The sequence below is a fragment of the Eptesicus fuscus genome, chromosome 20, assembly GCF_027574615.1.
Source record: "Eptesicus fuscus isolate TK198812 chromosome 20, DD_ASM_mEF_20220401, whole genome shotgun sequence".
Classification (NCBI taxonomy): domain Eukaryota; kingdom Metazoa; phylum Chordata; class Mammalia; order Chiroptera; family Vespertilionidae; genus Eptesicus; species Eptesicus fuscus.
This window is the reverse complement of record NC_072492.1, coordinates 27,629,362-27,652,022: the sequence shown is the minus strand read 5'-3', so window position 1 is coordinate 27,652,022 and position 22,661 is coordinate 27,629,362. Positions and strand designations below refer to the sequence as shown.

The 22,661-nt window shown below is 42.5% G+C and overlaps 1 protein-coding gene across 1 annotated transcript in view; it reads right to left on the bottom strand.

Annotated features, from left to right (window-relative positions):
* Nucleotides 1-8,867: 8,867 nt before the first annotated feature.
* Nucleotides 8,868-22,661, bottom strand: part of LOC103304468 (leucine-rich repeat-containing protein 37A3-like) — a 28,885-nt gene continuing 15,091 nt past the window's right edge. The window contains exons 6-15 of the mRNA XM_054709405.1: nucleotides 22,156-22,227; nucleotides 21,477-21,551; nucleotides 18,958-19,073; nucleotides 16,837-16,968; nucleotides 16,467-16,579; nucleotides 15,937-16,041; nucleotides 14,042-14,076; nucleotides 9,322-9,373; nucleotides 9,113-9,240; nucleotides 8,868-9,001 (exon numbers count right to left, since the gene is read on the bottom strand). Coding sequence (XP_054565380.1) covers nucleotides 8,917-9,001; nucleotides 9,113-9,240; nucleotides 9,322-9,373; nucleotides 14,042-14,076; nucleotides 15,937-16,041; nucleotides 16,467-16,579; nucleotides 16,837-16,968; nucleotides 18,958-19,073; nucleotides 21,477-21,551; nucleotides 22,156-22,227 — 913 coding nt within the window. The 3' untranslated portion in view covers nucleotides 8,868-8,916. The remainder of the gene's footprint in view (nucleotides 9,002-9,112; nucleotides 9,241-9,321; nucleotides 9,374-14,041; nucleotides 14,077-15,936; nucleotides 16,042-16,466; nucleotides 16,580-16,836; nucleotides 16,969-18,957; nucleotides 19,074-21,476; nucleotides 21,552-22,155; nucleotides 22,228-22,661) is intronic.

Genomic DNA, 22,661 nt, shown 5'->3' with positions numbered 1-22,661 from the left:
TACCACAGGCTTGGAGCAGCCAGCATGGTCACGTGAGCTGCACCTCTGAGGAGCCTGGAACTGAATGAGCCTCAGAGATGCACTAGCGGAAAATGTGCATGCTGCTAGACTGAGGCCTCCCATTGCTCTATGGGTATTTGCCTTTTAATATTAACTTGTAAACATACTTTTTGTTTTTTATACTACAGGCCCAGTACTCGAAATTACTGCACAGGTAGGGTCCCTAGCTGCTGCTGAGGGGCCTCCCTTCCCTGGCTGCCAGCCAGGGCCTTCCTTTGTTCCAAGCTGCCCCTTGGTAGTCAGCACACATAATAGCGAGCCATTAACTCTTCTTCTCTCGGTTGAACTCAGTTCTTGGCATATAATAGAAAGTTGATGACCTGTTGATTGACTGAATGAATGAAATGAGCAAATGTGAAAATGAAATTACTTTTTCCAACTGAAGCTGCCTGCTAACAAGGAGCACTGAAGACAAATTTTTACACGCTGACTGCTGCAGGGAAGGCTAGCCTGTACAGTGAATCCATGAAGCAGTTCTGGACAAGGAAGCTTCAGAAGCTCTCTGGCCCCTGGGGAGTAGAGACAGTTGTCACCTTGGATAACCTGGCCACACTTCTTGCTGGCAACCATTATCCATCATGCTACTGAACACACACACACACACACACACACACACACGAGAAAAAGAAAAAGAAAGTCTCTCTGATGCCTTAGGCCTTTCCTTGATTTCAAGACATTATTCATTTTCTGACTTTATGAAAGAAATTAGTCATGTATACTTGCCAAAATATAAAGGTACACATAATCACTAACTATTAAGGCCCGGAATTAAATAAGTCTAATATGAATGCCCTCTTTTCTCAACTATATATTAACTTGTGGAACATTTCCTTCATTACTCTGTCAGTGATGGCCTTTATGCTGTGAACATCTCAATATCTAAAGCTTATGGAATGGTCTTAATGTTCAATTGAGAGGGGAGGAAACGTATTACTCACAACGGGTACCAAGTAATTGTTTCCTAATTTTTCTCGTACCTATAATACCTGAGTGGCTGAATGAAATGGTTACAGGCTAGAACAAGGTAGATAAGAGTCTGCAAATTAATGTCTGCCGATCATCTTTTCAATGACAGGATTGAAGAAGGTTCTATGCAGGGTACACAAGTGAAGGTGGTCTACCTGAGTCACATCTGAGGAGAGTTCTCAGATTCAGCAGAGGTTAAGTCAGTGAGGAAGGAATATGGGTAAGAATAGATAGCAAGGTCAGCAAAAAGCCAGATCATGAAGTCAATCAGAGAGGCTTATAGAGACATAATTATAAAGTGAAACCTTTGGGAAATCTAAGCCTCACTCACTCATTCAGAGAAATTAAAATGGTCCATGAGAGGTTGGGTGAGTGGGAAGAGATCAACCGAAGACTTGCATGCATATATGCTTAACCCATGGACAGAGACAATAGGGTGGTGAAGGCCTGGGGTGGGGGGAGGGGGGCTTGTAGAAGAGGTCCATGGGGGGAAAGGAGGACATATGTAATGCTTTCAACAATTAAGATTTTAAAAAATAATCATGGCTAATAATAATAATAATAAAGAATGGTCCATGAAAAAAGAATGAAGTTTAAATTGAGGCACATACCTGGTAATTAACGATACTTCTCTGGCTCTGAGAAAGTAACATGCGACAGCATTTTAGATGGCATAAGGTTTCTACAATGCATTAAAGAATGTTTAAACATTTTTGCGGAACTGGAGTTCTGAATAGGCAGTTTGAGAGTGAAGACGATGATAAAGCATCCTTTAGGTTATAACTCATGAAAGATTTTCTCAAGCACACGTATTTTATTTTTTTAAATATATCTTATTGATTTTTCACAGAGAGGAAGGGAGAGGGATAGTTAGATACATCATTGAGAGAGAAACATCAACGAGTTGCCTCCCCTACACCCCATTCTGGAGATGTGCCCGCAACAAAGGTACATGCCCTTGACCAGAATCGAACCTGGGACCCTTAAGTCCTCAGGCTGATGCCCTATCCACTAAGCCAAACCGGTTAAGGCAAGAACACATTTTTTTAAAACCACATAATAGTAAAGCAAGCAAGATTCTTCATGAGAACATTTCTTAAATTAAGGGGCAGCATAAAATGACATGAGCTTTAACATCATTAAATTTGGGTTTGACCTGGAGCTTCCACAGATATTGTCATGAACCTTAAGTAAGTCCCTTCACCCTCCCGAGTTTAAGTTTATCTAAAACGCAAATGATAAAAATTAAAAAATGGGAACCAGCGGATGGGTGTAGTGACCCATCGGTATGCCTTCTGTGAGCCAGAGTGCCTGCAAATGCCAGCCTGTTCTTCCTGACTCAGTGCTTCATCCGGGGGAGCTGGGAGGGGTACACCTGCGCCCAGCTTCCCTGCAGATTCCGGGAAAAGCTGCTCTGGTTTCAGGCCTTTTGGGCTCCGTGGGCATCCCTGGCTGACAGGGTGACCCTCCATGACGGCACAGGAGTGGGCGCCCTGCAGCCTTGGGAAGGCCAGGCTGGGAGAACCCTGAGGACGCTGAGGGCGCTCCCCTGACCTTTAAGTGAAATGTCACCCGGAAACAAAACCGCCCATTCCCTTCTATTCCCCAAGGCAACTGCGGAGGGGGTTCATTTCCCGAACGAGTTTCTCTGAAATCCTAACATTTGAGAAGCAGGAGGAGCAACCTGTGCTGGCTGAGGGGAGTTCTCTCCAAAAGCAGTTGGGCTGGCTGAGTGCCCAGGTCCCCTGTGAGCACAGGCCCCGCTCACAGGAGATGGGGCGGCTGAGGTGCTGAGGCTGGACTCCGGGCCTCCCCTCCTCCAGGGAAGCCGTGTCCCCATCGCTCCCTCCACCCTGGCCAGGCCCGGCCCTGCGTGCAGGGCTCAGCTCCCACCCCCGCAGGGTGTGTTATGTCCACGGGATTCCATTCTACAGTTGCTGACAGTTGAGCAGCAAGGCTAGAGCGAGGGGCGGGGCCAGCCTGACCTCTCCTTGGCCCCGCCCACTCCGGAAATCCTTGCATCTCTATTCATTTCTGCAGCCCCACCATCCCCAAAAAGACTATGGAGTGCTAGGTAGGTGGCACTAACTACTGAATTTTTAGAAAGTTTTAGATTTCCTGACTCTGAGAAAGGACCACTAAAGATGTAATCCGTTGGCCGTGAGTCAGGCGTTGGTCCACGCGGGGTCATCCTGGCGCGGGTCCCCTCCTCAGTTCTCCCTCCAACCGCCGAATCCCCCCTTCACTCACTGCCAACCCCCGCTGCAGAGCAGAGCCCTTACAGAAATCGGTAATACACAGGGACAAGGTAACCCTGGATTATAAGTTCGGTGAAGACATGGCAAACAGAGAGAGGTGAGGCGGGCAGTTGGTGACTGCAGTGGCTGGAGGGCTGTCCTGGGTGTGCGGTAGGGAAGGGTCTCCAAGAAGATGCCATCTGAGAAGGCACCAGCCATGGAAAGCACGACAGGCCTAGTGCCCAGCAAGTGCCAAGGTGCTGGGGTGGGACAGCGCCCGGGGCAGTGGAGGAGCAGAAGGCGCTTCTTTAGCTGGAGAACTGAAATGTTCAGTGGGGTGAGGTGGAGAGGGGAGCGGACCAGGTAGAAGAGGAAGCCAGCAGCCAGATCAGGAAAGGCTCATAGACACTTGGGTAAATTCTACAGTGAGATGCATTGAAAGGTGTTAAGAAGGTGACCTGATGCTTTGTGATTGATGTTATAGCAAGAGCACTGGGTAAAGGTGGAATACCTATCAGCCTTGACTTATGTGGGAGGTAAAACTGTCAGAAGCAATTGTGGAAAGCCTTGGTTTCTGTTCCAAACCTCTCTCCCTCCAGCGCTGGGGCTGTTTGGAGCAGAGGAAGCAAAGGAGTTTCTAACTCAGAAAACCAGCAGCCGCAGGGCTCCAGGGCAAAGCCAGGCATTCCCGGGTTGCCTGGGCCTTAAGTCACAGGCAGTGCAGCAGGCAGCGCACAGGGATGTGTCCAGGCCAATGGTGTGGCTGGGCGTGGGCAGCAGGCAGGCAAGGACAATACTGCACTGGACCCTCCCTGCAGGCCCCTTGGGGTCCCCAGCTGTTACCCTACAGGGGTGTGGTGTGGGGGAGACACACACCCTTTTTGTCCTCCCAGACTCCATCCTCACCCCCAAGTAAAATGATCCTTTGGAAGCTCAAGGGCTGCCTAGGGGCTTTGAAAGAATGTTGGAGAAAAAAATACAACTTTCATTCCTATTGATTTGTATTTTATTCTTTGGATTTTTAATTTATTGTTTTTTCAAATAAGCAGCATATTCATATGCTTTAAAAAGTAAAGATACAAGCATTTCGAAGAGATATTTGTACCCCCATATTCATGGCAATATTCTTCACAATAGCAAAAAGGTGGAAGCAAAGGTAACAAGGGAACACAGAATAAACAAAATATGAAATGTTCACTGGAATATTATTCAGTGCTCCCACTTTCTGCAATATGAACTTCGAGGACACTATGCTATGTGAAAAAAAGTCAGACAAAAAGGCAAATACCGTATGATCCCATTTGTATAAGGTGTCAGAGTGGTCAAATTCACAGGACTAGAAGGTAGAGTGGTGGTTGCCAGGGGCTGGAGAGCAGGAATGGGTAGAGTTTCAGTTTTGCAAGATGAAAATGTTCTGGAGATGGATGGTGGTGATCATTGCACAACACTGTGAATGTACTTAATGTCACAGACCTGTACACAAAAAAATTGTTAAGATGGTGTGGTTCAGTGGTTGAAAGTCAATCATCAATCAACCAAGAGGTCACAGTTCAGTGCCCAGTCAAGACACATGCCTGGGTTGTGGGCTCAATCCCCAGTAGGGGGTGTTCCAGAAGCAGTTGATCACTAATTCTCTCTCTTCGTTGATATTTCTATCTCTCCCTCTCCATTGCTCTCTGAAATCAATGGAAATATATCTTTTAAAAGGTTAAGATGGTCAGTTTTATCATATGGGCATTTTACCACAATTTTTTAAGTAAGAAAAATGCAAAAAGTACAGAAGTCACTCTTCCACTTCTATCCAACAGCCATCCAATTTCTTCACCCAAAACACCTAACATCACTAGTCTTTGTGTATCTTTCCAGAGTCTACGTATATACAAGCAAATCCATATAAACCTGTAGACAGGTTCATATGGGGAGGAACTGAAGCCTAATAAACTGTGATACAGGGGTTCAGTGAGACAGACTTGAGGCCCTTTGAGCTCGTATATTAACCAATGGTGCCCTTATAATGGTTGGGGACTTGACTCCAGGCTCCAAGTCTTCCTCTGTGTAATATCATTCACGCTAAGAGCCTATACATTTTTGTGGGCACAAAATTCTTTGAACCCAGCATGTAAAGAGGACAAATGTTCAATATAGTGTTTTGTTGTTGGGGGGGGGGGGGGGCGGGGGGAAACTTCCAATCAGAATAACAGAGCCCTGGCCAGAGTGGCTCTGTGACTTGTATGTTCTCCCCTACACCCAAAGGTTGTCAGATTGATTCCTGGTCAGGGCACATCTCTGGGTTGCAGGCTCCATCCCCAGCAGGGGGTATGCAATCAATATTTTGCTCTCATATCAATGTTTCTCTCTCCCTCTTCTTTCCCTATTCTCTTACATTTTAAAATATATTTTTAAACAAATTTCAAAGAACAAAACAGAATTTACTCAAGCCCCCCATTTCCATAGAAGGAGATTAGGCTAAACTTAGTTGGACCATGTGTCCCTTGGCGAGAGCTCCTGTAGAGAGGGAGCCTGCATGGAATGCATCACACTTATAGGGATGGTGAGGCTGGGAGCATCTATACCACCAGCATGGGAGCTGCTTGATGAACGAAATGATCTCATCAGAGAAGGGGACTCTATTTTTCCATTACTCCTTGGTGCCTGCTGAGCTAGCTATCTGCTGAGCTACTGAAAGGGGACAGGAAATGAGTCTCCAGGAATATCCCATGTGTTTCTCCTCACCTCCTGGATTCCCCTCACCTCACTGATCCCCATTCCCAGGCTGTGCCTTAAACACACTATATATCTGCTGGCTCATTGGTCAACACAGAGAGAAACACTTGTTTTCATTCTCAGTAAGGAACTTTGAGCGGTAACTCAGGCAGGCACTGAGAGAACAGCATCAGCAAACTAATTAACCACAGAGGAACTGGAGGCCCTTTCACTCTGCCTAGAACCCTACCTAACCATTTTAGATAAGAATCCAAATTGTCCCCATTTACCCTTCATTCTTATTGAAAATCTCATCCTCATCAGACAGTCCTTCTCATGTAGCTTCTGTGCCATGTTTTGCTTGTATGTGGCATTGAGAGGTCTAAATGTATCCCTTAGCCAAAGGCTGCTTTCTCCAGCAAAAGCCCTCCTAGAAAACAGACAGATATGAATTCTGTATTTCCCCTGCTCTCTCCTGCCTCAAAACATGCTGGGCTGCTTCCCAGTCCCACTGCTCCACTGGGAGACGCTGTGCTATTGTCCTGTGTGTGGTTGGCACCATTCTGCATCTCATATTGCTAAGCCACCAGCATTTATCTGTGGTCATTTAGGTCAATTATTAAATCTTGTTCACTCAGAATTTCTTTTACTCAGGCATTTTCTAGTAAGTCTCACTGACTTAATGTGATTTATTAATGAGTCTCCTCTCTTCGCAGGAGTGCAGGAACCATTATCACTTGGCCTCATGCAGCCAAGGATCTGTGTTGGACACGGAAGGAAGTAGGTAGTGAAGTATGGTAGCAATCATCTCAGGTAGAAACTGCTGTTTGGGTACTTATTTGTTTGCTAAAAGAATAGAAAGTTATTTTGATTTTCTGAACTTATGATTGAATACTCCCTTGATGGCAGTTTGAATATCCCATTCATTGTGATCTCACTGGTCATCGAAGCACATTCCTGGGACCCAAGACAGTTCAATTATCCTAAATTGCCTTAGTAGCTACAGATAGTGCATTCCTGTTGACTCAGTGATCCCAGAATCTGGACAGCACAATTATTCTAAATTGTCCAGGTGGTCTGTCCCAGATAATGTGTTTCTGTTGATTCAGTGATTCGTAGATACTTTAGGTAACTAACTTGCTCAGTTTCATTTCTGTAAAATGCTTTTCGAGAAACAGGTTCCTCATTCCAGACCAAAAGATGTAATCGATACCTTTGTGATATTCTGCCAATAGAAGCCAAAGTGGCAGCTATTCGGGGCTGCAAGGTCTGGAGCGCTTTTGCTCCCTTGTATGCCACCCGGCTTTAACAAATGACTCCATAATTCGACTTTTTTGAGGCGTCCTTTGTAAGATGGGGGTTATACTACAACAGTAGGTTTAGTGCTGGGCTGAGCTGGAGGGAGCCGAGGAGCACACACATGACCCTCAGTGGGGGCCACAGAGCCTGAGGCAGGAAAAGTGAATGGAGAAGTGGCCCCACCAGTACGTTTCCTGAAATACAGTCCTGAGGAGGGAAGTCTTGGGCAGTTACTGCTCACACATTTTTCTTTACCCTATATCTCCAGCAACTCCCTGGTAGTTATCCAACAGTTTAGAGGGGTTTCTGTTGTTGCTTTTAAAAAGACTTGATTCTTTATTATTCTTCTTGATTTCAGAGAGAGGAAGGGAAAGAGAGAGAAACACTGTTCAGATGCTCCCCTACTACCCTGACATGTGGCCTGACCTGGAAGTCCAAACATGGACCTCCTGGCACATGAGATGACGTCTAACCAACTGAGACATATTGACCGTGCTTGGAGTTTTTTTAATTTAAAAAACAAACACAAAAACCCCACAAAACCTGTGAATTTTACACTAGCTTTTAAGGGTGAAGAACCTGCTACTCCAGGACAGGGCACACATTTGTGCATGATCTTAAAAGCTTGGGAGCACGAGTAGGCTCAGGGACCCAAATATTCTGACAGCCCCAAGACCTGTTGAGAGGGGTGAAAGTGAATGATCCTCTATGGATAGGAGGTCAAACATGTTATAAATAACTGGTGAGCCAGGGGGACAGAGCACCAGAATAACCTATACCCCTGGAAGAGGGGGTGTCTTCCAGTTCTCAGGACTGAGTGTATTGGGGAATCAAGGGAGAGAAGACCTCTTCACCCTGGTTGGACCACACTGCTGCTTGAGGAAGTATTGGCTTCCCCAGGGGTTCCAGCTTCAGCCCTGCTTTTCTTGCCAAGGCCCTTGTTATTTGCATATAAATACTTGGCTATTTACACTTGAATTCCTTACCTCATGGCTAGTTAGCTATGAAATGATGCATTTCAAATACCTGCTTTATTAACTAACTATACTAATAAAATCCTAGGTGGACCTCCCGCCCTTGAGCATGACATTGCCACAAGATGGCCACCACAAGATGGCCACCACAGGATGGCCGCCACTAGATGGCTGCATACACAGTGGAAGCAGTGCCTTGCGGTCGCTCTGCGCAGTGAGGCCTGGGGGTCCTGCAGCTCTGCAAGGCTTTGAGGAGGCTGGTCCCAGCATCTCTGCCACCTCACGTGCAGGAGGTGGGTACCAGTGGAGGAGGCAGGTCAAGGCAGGGGTGGGCACGCTGTGGGATCAGACCAGCTGGGGAGGGCAGCTGGGACGATCGGGCCAGCAGGGGAGGGCAGGTGGGAGTCATTGTACTGGCAGGGCAGCTATTAGACATCAATCAGGACAGCAGGGGAGCAGTTAGGAGGCAATCAGGGTGGCAGGCAGGCAAGCAGTTAAGAGACAGCGGTCCCAGGTTGTGAGGGGGATTTCCAAGATTCCCTGAGGTGTCCCAGATTGGAGAGGGTGCAGGATGGGCTGAGGGACACCCCGCCCCCCTATCCCCATGCACAAATTTCGTGCACCAAGCCATTAGTGCTTTATTAATAAACCTGAGGATGGGGTTCACTCAGGAGATTTCACGATGTACTTTCCCCTCCTGTCTCAGCAGCCGAGTCTGAGGCATCAATCCTCGTTGAGGAAGGGGAGGATTTACTCTGCTCCCTGGGGTAAGAAGAAAAAGAAGGTCAAGGCTTTGACTCTTGAAAGGAACAATTAAACTATTCACTATTTCCTCATTTTAGATAAGAATTCTAAGTGTTCCCAATCATTTACATTTTTAGGAAAGCTTCCTTCTCAGCTGTATCCTGAGTCTTTACATGACTTTTCCTCTGAAATATGGCCAGGAGAGGTGCAAACAGATTCTTCAGGAAAAGAAACAGCCTTCTCCAGAAACCACCCTCCTACAAAACAGAGAGGGAATTCTGAACTCTGCGTTTTCCCTGCTTTGTCCCATCACAGTACTTTATCCTCCCCAAATTTACCTGCAGCTGGTATTCTGCTGATTTGTTCTGCTGGACACTTGCAAGAGAGCCCCTTGGAAGAAAATACATGCTGACAATTAGTGATTCCATGTCTCTTACACGTATAGCTCTCATTGGGACTCAATGGTTACCTTGGTCCATACTCCCGAGCAAAATCACCCTAGACCTGGGACTTTGCAAACAATTCCTTGCATATTGGGCTTCCAGAAGTCCTCTGTGTGTGTTTAAAATGCCCCTGCAATGCCTCTGGGAGACCTATGTATGTGGCTTGTGTTAGGGTCACTGAGAGAGGAACGCATGAGGCCAAAGTGGTAAGGGGTTATAGGGTTAGGGTTATTACAGCTGGAAAGCCAGATGGGCTGAGCCCTTTCAAAATGGCACCAGCACCCAGGGACAGGGAGTCGGAGATTTTAAAGGACTCTAGGTGGGCTTTTTCTGGGCAGAGAATTCTCTGGTCAGGTCCTGAAGGGAAATATATGGGTCTTAGCAAGTGGAATGTGGTCTAAGCAAAAGGGAATATTGGCTGTGAAGTGGTGCAAAGATCAGTTCCCAGGAGGGTTTATCCATTCAATTATTTGATCAGATCTAATATTCCATTCTTTTTGTTTTATGGAATAGGGACGAATGTCATATCTTTCATAGCTACTTCCTGCTGAAGGGGGAATATCAAGATCGTAAGGGGATGAACTTTGATTATAGTCATCTGGAACAATATATATATTCCTCATGATTGGAACAAGGGGTTGCAGCAGCATGATTTCTCCAAGAAACTGGTTGGTGAGGGCTCGGAAGCTGTCATGTTGAGTGACTTGGGATGTAAAAGCTGGTCGTGAGGATACCTTTCTCTGTCTCCCAGTCAACTGGACTGGGACCTGCACCCTAATCTATCTCACCTCTGAAATAGACATTGCCCCTACTAATCAGTACTTCAAGGTTCCTCTCACTGCTTACACTCGGATCAAGGGAGGTATTGCCCTCCATCCCTTCCTTGCCAGCCTAGGAATAGCTACAGGCCTAGGCACTGATATAGGGGGACTGGCAACATCCCTTTCCTACTATCAGAGCCTATCCAAAGACCTTGCAGATAGCTTAGAGGAAATTGCCCAAAGTATTGACTCAGTACAGAATGAGATAGATTCTCTGGCAGCAAAATCAGAGGACCTGACCTCACAGCTGAGAAAAGGGGGCTATGCCTAGACCTAGAAAAAAAATGCTGCTTTTACACCAATCAGTCTGGCATAGTAAGAAATGGGGCCAAAACACTAGTTGATAGGGCCTCAAAAGTCTGACGACAACTTTCAGAATCTTGGGATTCCTGGCTACAAAATCTTAACTGGACCTCCTGGCTTTTACTTCTAGGCGGACCCCTCTTAATGTTTTTCTTGGCACTCATCTTTGGCCTGGGCATCCTAAGAGCCCTTCCCTCCTTCCTCCAAAATCATATTCAGGCAATCAGATCCATAGGGGAAATGATGCTATTCCAGACCTACACTAGATATTATCTCCTCCCTCTATCACCGACTAAATAGGGACATCTCTACACCCCACCTGAGCATGAAGCAGCTACAGAAGAATGAGATCAGCATCCTTCATCAACCCCATCTTGCAGGAACCCCAGCTTATAGGAATCCCAGCTTATGGGGGGGGGGGGGGAGAAGAGGCTGGACTGTTAAGACACATTCTTGCACTCCATTATGCCCTGCTTGGGGCTCTTGCTCCTCCCAGCCATTTTCCTGTTCACCAACCAGTTTCTCAATGTAGGTCTCATGATTAACAGCCTTTGGTTTCCAATAAACTGCCTTACCCAGTTCCCAGTGGACCACCTACACCTGATCCAACCGGTTACTCTGACTGACCTTTACAAGAGACATGAATATCCTGCATCCTCTACTCTGCCCTGTTGATGCCATTTTGGTCTCAGCCCTTCTGCTAGCAGATGTAACAATCCTATATATTAAAGGCTAATATGCAAATCGACTGATGGGTGGAACGACTGGTTGCTATGATGTGCACTGACCACCAGGGGGCAGATGCTCCATGCAGGAGCTGCCCCCTAGTGGTCAGTGCACTCCCACAGGGGAAGCGCCACTCAGCCAGAAGCCCTGAGCCGGCTCACAGCTGGCGAGTGCAGTGGCAGTGGTGGGAGCCTCTTCCCATCCCGCGGCAGTGCTAAGGATGTCCAACTGCTGAAGAGTGGGCCTAAGCCATCAGTAGGACATCCCCTGAGGGTTCCCAGACTGCGAGAAGGTGCAGGCCAGGCTGAGGGGACCCCCGAGTACACGAATTTTGTGCACCAGGCCTCTAGTACATTTATAGTTCTTTACCCCTTTTGGCCTCATGTGTTCCTCATTCAGTGACCCTTACAGGTTGGCATGGGCTATAGGCATGATTTCAGCTCCACTCACCTTCTTGGCCCTTGCACAAGTGCCCTCATGCAGTGAAAAAATAAAAATAAAAAAGCACAACCACACTGGGCAGAAGCAGTTTACACTCTCCAGAAGAATTTTACATCTGTTTTAGACGTAGTCTCATATGCATCATTTGCTGGGGCTGGGTGAGGAGGTGTTTTTATTTTCCTAGTTGCTTTAACCTATAAGTTAAATCACACGAACTAAAGATCTGACCCCAACTAGGCAAAGTTATGTAGCTTGCTGACTGCCACTGATGAGGGAGTGCTGAAATCAGTTTAAAGGTCATAACAGACACTGAAATACAAAGTCTTAGTTTTTTAATACAAACAGAATAGAAAAAAATCGGAGTGCGTATGTCTGGCATGTGTGTACTGAGGTGACATAAAATGTAGCTCACAGCCCAAGTGCAATATAATCAATGGAAAAGTCCCCAACAATGGGCAAGTTATTTTCCCTTTCCCCCTCTCCATTTCCTTTTTATTAAAGAAAAAGACAAACTACTATATAAGGTCTCTCCCAGTTAAAATTCTATGAGTTTAAATAAAGGGAATAGAGAGAGTAAGGGGACTGAAAACTAGTACAGTAAGTCCTCGATTTTGGGGACCTATATTTGGACTTTGGATTTGACAGACAAAATTTTGGTCCATATGTCATATGTGAAAAATAACCTGTTAATTTTAAAATGCTTCTAAGCAAAGTTTGCTTATAATTAAATTAACAGGTTATTTTTTTGTTAATTCACTATTATTTTAAACAAATTTTAGCAAATAGGTCATATGTTAGAAAAAACACTGTAGTAATATTTATGTAAGTAAATATTATATATCTACAACTATAGTCTACATATTTAAATCCAAGAGTCACTCCTTGTAAAAATATGATTGGGAAATGATTAGGAAGTAATTACACTGCACGACTTTCTGCAGCAGTTCTAACGTGTGCGGGCACGGTTGGTTCTGAGGTGTGCTAAGCCCCAGCCGTGTGCATTTGTTGACTCTGTGACTAGTGAACGCATGCATTTACTAGGCCTGTTCAGTATAAATTTAACATTACAGAAATACATACAGAAAATTTTTCTGTGAAATTAAACTTTTCATATATAATTTTAATTACACAAATGAGACTATGTAAGTAAAAACAGGTAATCTAAAAAGTCATTCTAAAATTTGTTTAAAATAACAGTGAATTAATAACAAAATGTTATTTTAACATATGGTTTTGGAAAACCTACTTTACTATTTAATTCACTTTTGGCTTTAAATGACATACCCTTGCTCAAATTAGTCTGTTATATCGAGGTTTTCCTGCTAATTTGCAGGAAGGACTCATATATTCTACCTTTCATCAGCCTTAAAGGAGACTAGTGCCCTTACCCTAAGACCATGTGGCCTTCCCTACTCTTTCCCCAGAGCCTCCATCACCAGCAGAAACACAACCAAGACCTCTCCACAACATCTTCTTAAAGGAGTAGTGACAGCAGACGCATCTGTGCCAGTCCCATTCTATTTCAGCTTTGGCTAAGGAACCATTTTTGTAAAATCTAGGCAAAGCATCAAAATAAATATTCTTTCCAAATTTGATGGGTTTCCTCACTGTAAAACGAGACTGAAATAGATGAGTTACAAATTCTCCTGTAGTTTTTTTTTTTAAATAATGAATTTACTCCCAGACCATAACTTTTTGTTTTCTCAGTTCCTGTGAGATATATTTTTCTTCTGTGCAACCTCCTCTACTATTTTATGAACAATCTGCTCTTTTCCAATCAGGATCATATCACTGTGGCAGGGAGAGCTCATATATGGGTTGATCCGCCCATGAGCTCTGGAAGTTCTGCAATGCATGTTGGGAGGTTTGTTCAACCGGATGTACTCAATGACCAGAGAATCTATGTCTAAACCCTTAAGCTTGGTTTGATTTCTGCATTTTTAAGCATGTGCAGCAAAATTCAGCACTCTTTTCAGGCCACTGATCTTGCGCCCAGCCCTACTCTTTGGCCTGGGCACACCTACCAACTCCACTATTGTAAAGACAGGCACACATCGCTTGTGTAAAGTGACATCCTTCACCTGGTTGGTGGTTTTTTGAATATGCATACCCTTGATGGCTTAGGCAGTTTCACAAGTGTGCTTAAAGTGAAAAAAGAAGGGAAAAAAAAGGTTTAAACCTCTGGACTTCCATGATTTTGTTGGTTTTTCTGACTCAAGTGAATAATGGACCATTTTCAGAAGTCACCTCTGGCTGCTCACAGAAAGAGGAAGTTCCTCTAAGTTCTAAAATTCTACTTTAAAAATCACCAGACTCATATTTACCTGGAACTTCCTTTTGTAGCCTTTCTGCGACAAATCTGTTTTGGGAGAAAACAACATCATGATTATTCATCACAATGACCGCTGTCTCTAAAGCTTTGATTCCTTCCCTTTTAAGTGAGATGATAACGTTTTTGAGGACAGGAACTCAGTTGAATAGTCTTTGGACTCTTTTAGTCCCTAATTTAGGACCTTGCAATTCATTTTATTGGCTGTTTTAGATAACATTCAGCAGATAATTCCCAATAAAAACTCTTAGAAATAGAAAAGAAAATGGAAGTATCTACCAGAAACCTACACAGCAGCTTTGTTTTAGGTCAAGAACAAGAGTAGGATGCCCGTTATTACTGTTACTATTCATCATTGTTGAGGAGGTCCTAATCAATTCAATAAGAAAAATGAAGTACTGGAAAGAAAGAGACAAAACATATTTGCACATGAGATGATGCACAACCTAAAAAGCCCAAGAGCAATAGATTAAACATTTTTAAAAATATATTTTTATTGATTTCAGATAGGAAGGGAGAGGGAGAGTGATAGAAACATCCATGATGAGAGAGAATCATGGATCAGCTGCCTTTTGCACACCCCCTACTGGAGATCAAGCCCACAACTGGGCAAGTGCCCTTGACTGGAATCAAACCCGGGACCCTTCAGTCCATAGGTTGACACTCTATTGGCTGAGCCAAACTGGTTAGGGGTAGATTAAACTTTTATTGGCAGTAATACAATTCAGTAAGATGGCTAAATCCAAAATCAAGAGATCAACATGCAGCTATAGCTGGTTTACTTAGTGGATAGAGTGTTGGCCTGCAGACTGAAGGGTCCCAGGTTCGATGCCTGGGTTATGGACTCCATACCCAGTGGGGAGCGTTCAGGAGGAAGGCGATCAATGATTCTCATCATTGATGTTTCTATCTCTCTCTCTCCCTCTCTGTTCCTTTCTAAAATCAATAAAAATATATTTTAAAAAAGAGATCAACATGCAAACCTCAATATCTTTCCTACATACCACAAATAACAAATTAAAAAATGAAATAACCCATTTACAATAAATATATAAAGAACCTAGGAATAAACTTAACAAAAAATGTGTTAAGACCTATGTAATAAAAACATTAAAACTCTTCTAAAGGCCAGTAAGAGAATACACATGAGGTATCCTGTCCCTAGAATTTTGTAAAGATGTCAGTTCTCTTCAAATTACACCTGAATAGGATGCAATGCAATTCTATTCAAATTCCAATATAGTTTTTTTAAATTTATTTTAGAGAGAGAAAAAAGAGGTAGAGAAACATTGATGTAAGAGAGAAACATCTGTGTGAGTGAGAAATATCAATGGGTTGCCTACAAACCACTTCTGACCAGGGATCAAACCCAAAATATGGGTATGTGCCCTGACCAGGAAGTGAACACACTACCCTTTGGTGCATAGAACAACGTGCCCACCAACTGAGTCACATAAGGCAGAGCCCAAAATAGTTTTTGAACATAGCTCCATGAGGGTGGTGATTATACATCTCTTCTCATTTCAGCCAACAAGGAAAGAAATCAATGGTAGAAAGAGAGTAATGAGTGTATAACTCGACATCGTTCATTTTGAGTTGAAGAGATTTTGCTATCAAGTCAATTCTGGCCTATCAAACTTAAGTTTCAAAATAGTCTAGTAACTTATATTGATTTCAATTCCAGAGAGATCTCTGGGAATGAGATTCATTTTAAAATCCATAGAATATAAATGTGTAATAAAAGAACAAATCATATCTCAGAGTTCGTGAATAAAGAGGAGCATCTAGTAGTAGCAGGTGGGACAGTGGCTTTGATTTTCAGGTTGTGGGTTCTGAACCTTCTCTAAAGACGGAATATATATTGGAAATCTGAATTAACTCTTGTCTTACCGCAATGAGGCAGAAAACTACAAAGAAAAAAGCTACTACTGCAATCACAGGCGATGCTATGATGACTATGTTGTAGTGCTTAAATCCTGGCACTTCTTTTGTGAACTGAAATAAAAAAGAAAATTAAAAATAAATCAAATTGATGGATGGGATAAAAATAACAATTATCTAGCCTATTCTAGAGAATAGCTAACTATTCATAACTATTATTCTAAAACCCCACTCTTTCAGATGAATAGCTAGCATATAGGTTCTTCATGAACATACCAAATCTCATGTGTTATGTAATCTGAGAATCAGCATTGACTTGTATAATTTACTTATTTTGGGTGTTATGTCCTCTTCTCCTCTACCCTAGAACGTGGCATAATTCCTAAATGAGCAAAATGGGAGATCACTATTTTAGCCAAAGTCACATGGTCAAGATAAGATTCAGAAGAGGTGCCCCTGGTCTACATACCTGGGTACTTGCATGGCATGTCCTAAACTGACTAAAAGCCCAGGTTCCGTGTTACAGGACCTGTCCTCACCTCGTGTGACTCCTTCTCTGCCAGCTCCCCAGGGGCTTGCATCCTCTCATTTTTCCATTGTTCCGCATCCCACTCTGCGTTGGGCTCCTCAGTGAACAGTCTCATCAGAAGGCCTATTCCAGAAAATAGAGTTTCCTTGGTTAATTTTTGAAACTTGAATGGTTAAGTTCCGGTTTAAGAGAAGGATTCCTCTGTTGTTTTTCAAATGATTCAGGGGGCATATCTGCATCATGTACATTTGAAAGAGGGAGTTTAATGAATGGTAATAAAGTTGATTCTGTATCTTCTAGATTTCCCTCCAAGAAATAAGGCAACAGGTAATTTAGTACACTAATAACATCACTTTTATCATTAAAGTCTGGCTGCTTACTCATAAGGGATGAGGAAGTGTCGCTATTTTTGTTTGAGGGTGCCCTCTCTGGCTCAATTGTCAGCTCAGTGCTGGTGTTCTGCCGGCCTTGTAATACTTTCATGAGTGGTCCTTCTATTAAAAGTTCTTCATCTGTCAAAAAAGAAGAAATCACATTTAATATTGAAAGACTCATAGGACAGCTATTTGTCAGTCCATAGCCATACATCCCAGTCAAATATATAGGGAATCAGCAAAATATTTGAGTGCCATTAAGAGAGGAGAAAAATAAATCCCAACTTAAATCTATGATTGTTGATACAACAAAAGGAGAAAATGTATCTTTTTAAAAAGTGATTATTTACTTTAAACCTTCCAGCACTAACTGGTTTGGCTCAGTGGATAGAGCATCAGCTTGTGGACTGAAGGGTCCCTGATTTGATTCTGGTCAAAGCACATGCCCAGGCTCTGGGCTCTATCCCCAGTAGGGCAGCCAAACAATGATTCTCTCATCATTGATGTTTCTATCTCTCTCTACTTCCCCCTTGCTCTCTGAAATCCATAAAAATATATTAAAAAAACATTCCATAGCATGACATATGGTGTCTATATTTAGGGTTATTCCATTGGTCCCCAAGGCCAATTGCCAATTACTGGAGAAAAGCCAAGGCTCGAAGACCCACTCAGTTAGACTCTCTGCAGATCTACTGTGACTCCTCACATTCACACACCCCATCCTGTGCTGCCTCAGATGCAGAGGGAGCCTGAGGCTTCCTCTCTCCACTCTTCAGGGTGCTTGTGTTCTTGCTGCCATCACAGATGACCATGATGAACAGCCACTGCTAACAGGTCCTCATCTGGGCACACCCTTCTCCACTAGCCCACTGGTTCCTTACTTGGGCCCTGCTTCTACATAAGCCAGCCCCATAACGGAAGGCTCTATACAGAAAAACAACATGTCTACCCTCGCTCTGTGCTTAAGATTTAGGCAGGCATCTGGGATGTACGTTAAGAGACTTGCCAGGTTGTGTATCACTGTGGAATGTTCAATAAACTATGGAATAATACTTGGGGTTCTAAAATACACAAGGGAAAAAATAACTGTTGTCAGATGCCTACTTTGCTATCCTTTCATGTCATTTCTTATATTTTCAGCTTTACTTGGGGAACCATCCAAAGCTTCTGTTTGTGTGAAGCTCAAGTGTGCCATTGTCAGGTGGTACACAAGAATTTTCAGAAGAATTAAAAGTATTGCTGGTGGTGATAAGGGTCAGAGAAGGAGGGAACGTCTTGGGAAAGAGCATGGACTTGCGGAGAGCCCAAAACTAGGAGCTGGAGACCTGGAGACCTGGATAACTGGGCACTAGGTGACAGCTCTTAGCCCTTTCTTTCTTGTTTTTGCTCACCTGGAAAAGGAGATTAAAATGCCTCTTCTGCCCACTGTTGGGGCAGAAGGGAGCAATATAGTTGGTCAAAACATTGTTTTGGAAAATAAGCAATACTGACTTTATATAAGTAGCACAGATCACTGATGGAAATCCCTATTTAAGCTATCTGGGCATGAAAGCACATTTTGGAAGTTATCAAGTAGTTGCCAATAAAAGCACATGAGTGTTCGGAGGACAGAAAACCTTGTGCTTCAGAGCCAGTTCAGAGTTGGACAGTCTAAGAATAAAGAACCTTCCCGTGCCTTAGAAGGGCTGGGTAGCAGCTTCTGGTGATGGATCCAAAAACTCTGTTTCCAAGTAAAATATAAAACAGCACCATTTGTACTCTTTTTATAAGCTTGCAAAAACAAAATAAAAATGTATATGTGTCTATACTGCAAAGGGCAATAAACCTAATGCATACAAAACAGTTTATCAACTGTGACACACTAATGAACAAGTTCTCATTTGGAAGTAATGCACCCAGCAGAGAGCACAGCACACACTATGTGGCCATTAATGTTAATATCCTTCCCCTTCATCTGACTTTTAGCAAGGAGTAGTGCTTAAAATGTTAGAGTTGAACTCTGAGTAAATGAATAAAAATAACACAGTTACTTTATTTGCTCAAAAATGTACCATCATTGATTTTAAATAAAAATTGAAAACATAAAATAAAAATTAAAAAGTTTATCATCGGGCAATTCAGACTCACCACAAGGTGTGTTGGCCAGACATTCTGTATTACAATGTAGTTTGACTGTCTTGGTGACAGCCTCAATATTATTTTTAAATTGGCAGAGGCAGCAGGCCAAATGGTTAGGTAAGATACTATAAATGGAAACATACAGAATTATGTTAGTGACAAAGGAGTTACTTGGAAAATAATTTTTTAGAAACTTAAACATACACCTACTGTATGACCACCATTCTACCTTCAGGTATTTAGCAAGAGAAATAGAAGTATATTTCCATAAGCAGACTTGTACATAAATATTCATAATATTTTTATTTGTGATACTCAAAAATTGGAACAACTCAAATAGCCATCAATGTTGAAAAATACTGATATATCCATATATAATGGAATACTATTCAGCAATAAAAAGAAATGAATTATTCATATGCAAAACAACATGGACTAATCCTATAAAATAGAAGGGTAATATGCAATTCGACCGAGCAGTGGAATGACCGATCACTATGATGCACACTGATCACCAGGAGGTAGATGCTCAACACATGAGCTGCCCCCTGATGGTCAGTGTGCTCCCACAGGGGGAGCACCTCTCAGCCAGAAGTCGGCCTCACAACTGGGGAGCACAGAGGTGGTGGTGACAGCCTCTCCCACCTCCTGGCAGCACTAAGGATGCTCCGCCTGCAGGGATCAGGCCTAAGCCCTGAGTTGGGCATCCCCCAAGGGCTGGGCTGAGAGATCCTCCCTTTCAGTGTACAAATTTCATGCACCAGGCCTCTAGTCTTAAAATAATCATCTGAGTAAAGGAAGCCAGTTAGAAAAGAGTAGATAGTATATAATTCCATTCATATAAAATTCTAAAAAATGCAAACTAACCTATAGCAACACAGAGCAGATCAATGGTTGTACGAGAATTGGGGAGGGTAAGGAGGAATGGGAAGGAAGAATTATAAAAGGGACATGATGAAGCTTTTTGAGGTTATAGACAGTTTGATTTTGATGACTTCATGGTGTGCAGGAGGCAACGAATCAATCATTTGATGTGTCTCTCTCACATTGATGTTTCTCTTCTCTCTCTCTCTCTCTCTCTCTCTCTCTCTCTCTCTCTCTCTCTTCCTATTTCTCTCTTCACCCCACTCTCTTCCTCCCTTCCACCCTCACTAAAAATCAATGGGAAAAAATATCTCTTAGTATTAAAAACAAAACAAAACAAAACAAAAAAACAGCCCGGCCTGCCGGTGCAGCTTAGAGGTTGAGCATCGATTTATGAACCAAGAGGTCAAGGTTGGATTCCTGGTCAGGACTCAGACCCTGGTACAGGCTCAGTCCCCAGTAGGATCAGTGCAGGAAGCAGCTGATCAATGATTCTCTTATCATTGAGGTTTCTCTCTCTCCCTCTGCCTCTCCTTCTCTGAAATAAATAAAAAATATATATCTTTTTAAAAAACTTCTGCTCTTCAGAGATACGTATAATAGAAGGCATAACCTGGGAGAAGATATTTAGTAAACACATCTTACAGAAAGGACTTTATATAAAACACTCTTAAAACTCAACAAAATAAATATCCAATTAAAATGGGATTTGAACAGACACTCCATTGAAAAGGGTATTTTCACATAGACATTCCAAACCATCAGCTATTAGAGAAATGCAAGTTAAAAGCACAGTGTAACACCAATGCATTCCTATTAAAAAGGCTAATTAAACAAATATACAGATCAGGTGAAAATGTGGAGCAATTGCAACTCTCATCTACTGCTGGTGGGAAGGCAAGATGGTACAACCACTTTAGAACACAGTTTAGCAGGTTCTTTCCTAGTTAGATATGCACTTTGCATATGATGCAGCAACCCCACCCTTAGGTATTTTACCCAAAGCAATGAAAATGTATGTTTACACATAGACCTGCATGTGAGTATTTTTATTCATAATAGCCAAAAAACTAGAAACAACTCAAATATCCATTACCTGATTACTGCATAAACAAACTGGTATATACACACAATGGGAATACTATGCAGCAATAAAAAAGAAATGTACTACTGATAGATGCAACAACACAGATGGATCTCAAAAGGATTATGCTACATGAAAGAAGCCAAACACAGAAAGCTACACCCTACATCAAGCATGTCAAACTCGCAGCCCACAGCCACATGCCTCATTTATTTGCCCGTGTTAGCCTTTGATTTTCACATACTTGCTCTACATGATTTCATTTATAAGACATTCTGTAAAAGGCAGGAGTATAACAACAAAAATCAGACTTGTGCTTGTCAGGGACTGGAGGTGGGAGGAGGAACTGACTGCAAAGAAACATGAGGGGCCTTTTGGGGATGAAAAAAGTGTTCTGGATCTCTGAAGTGATGGTGGTACATTTATCAAACTACACATTTATCAAGACCCACTAACTGTACACTTTAAAAGATTGAATTATATTAAATAAAAATCATACCTCAATAAACCTGACTTATGAAAATAATAAAGCAAACCTAAAAGAACTAAGTAAAAACAAATATAAGAAAAATCAACTTACAGTTTTTCTAATTCAGGAGTCGTCATGAGAATGTTATCAAGTGTTGTAAATGTCACTTGTGTTGTTCCCAAGTCTCTGAAGGAGAAAGAGCAAACATGCATGATATGAACACAAAGACAAAAATCCTATTCTTAAGAAGACACTTAACAACATCTCTTTACTTAAATTCTGGCTTCTCTGTCAAGCCAGCTCTATAATTCAAGGTGCTTTTCTTTCCTTTCCATATATAATCATTTTAGAGAGCTCTTCTTGAAGAAATTTAAATTTATTTGCATCATCAAATTAGTCACTTTGGTGAACAGTACAATCTGTTATTTTGTTTTTTGTTACCATCATCCTACTTCTCATTCTCTGTTGCAGCCACTATTTGACCACTCTTTTAAAAAGCACATAATGTACAACTTATTCCTTTTTTCCTTCTGAGATCCATGGTATTTTTACATGCATCCACATGTTTCATGTCTGTGTGTGTTCTTCAACACTGCTCCCTTCCTCTGCTGGCTGCCTGCCCTTGTACAGTCTTTCTTTATCACTTTTCTGTGCCAATAAATCATTTTCAATAACCCACTGAAAAGTTAAATTAAGAGTTTTTTGTCAAAATGCAAAATAGTTCATCTTTGACAAAAGTAAGAAAGAACAGAAATCATCTCATGAGCCATGAAATTGTTATAATACTTACAAATATGTCAATGCTGGCAAATTAAAAAGATATGGATCTTGAACAGTCATCAGAGGATTATGGTGGAGAATTCTGAAAAATGCAATAGAATTAAAATTGTCTGCATTTTTAATAACTGCCATGAAAGTTTATATGCATTTTGTTGGTTCAAAACGTGAAGGTTGAAAAAAATCATTTTCTGTCTATTCCCAGAGATCACCCTTAGAATCTGTAAAGCATTCTCTTTTGTTGTTGTTAATCTCACCTGAGGATATTTTTTCCACTGCTTTTTTTAGAGAGAGTGACAGAAAGAGAGAGAGAGAGAACATTGATGTGAGAGAGACACATCCATTGGTTGCCTCCACCACATGACCCAACCAGGGCCAGGGATAGAACCTTGACCAGGTATCGAAACCGCAACCCCTTGTTGTATGGGCTAATGCTCCAATACTGTATAACACAGGCCAAGGCTATAAAGGATTCTTTTTGGGGAACTACCCAAGTCTCTAAATGATAAAGTGGAGAAG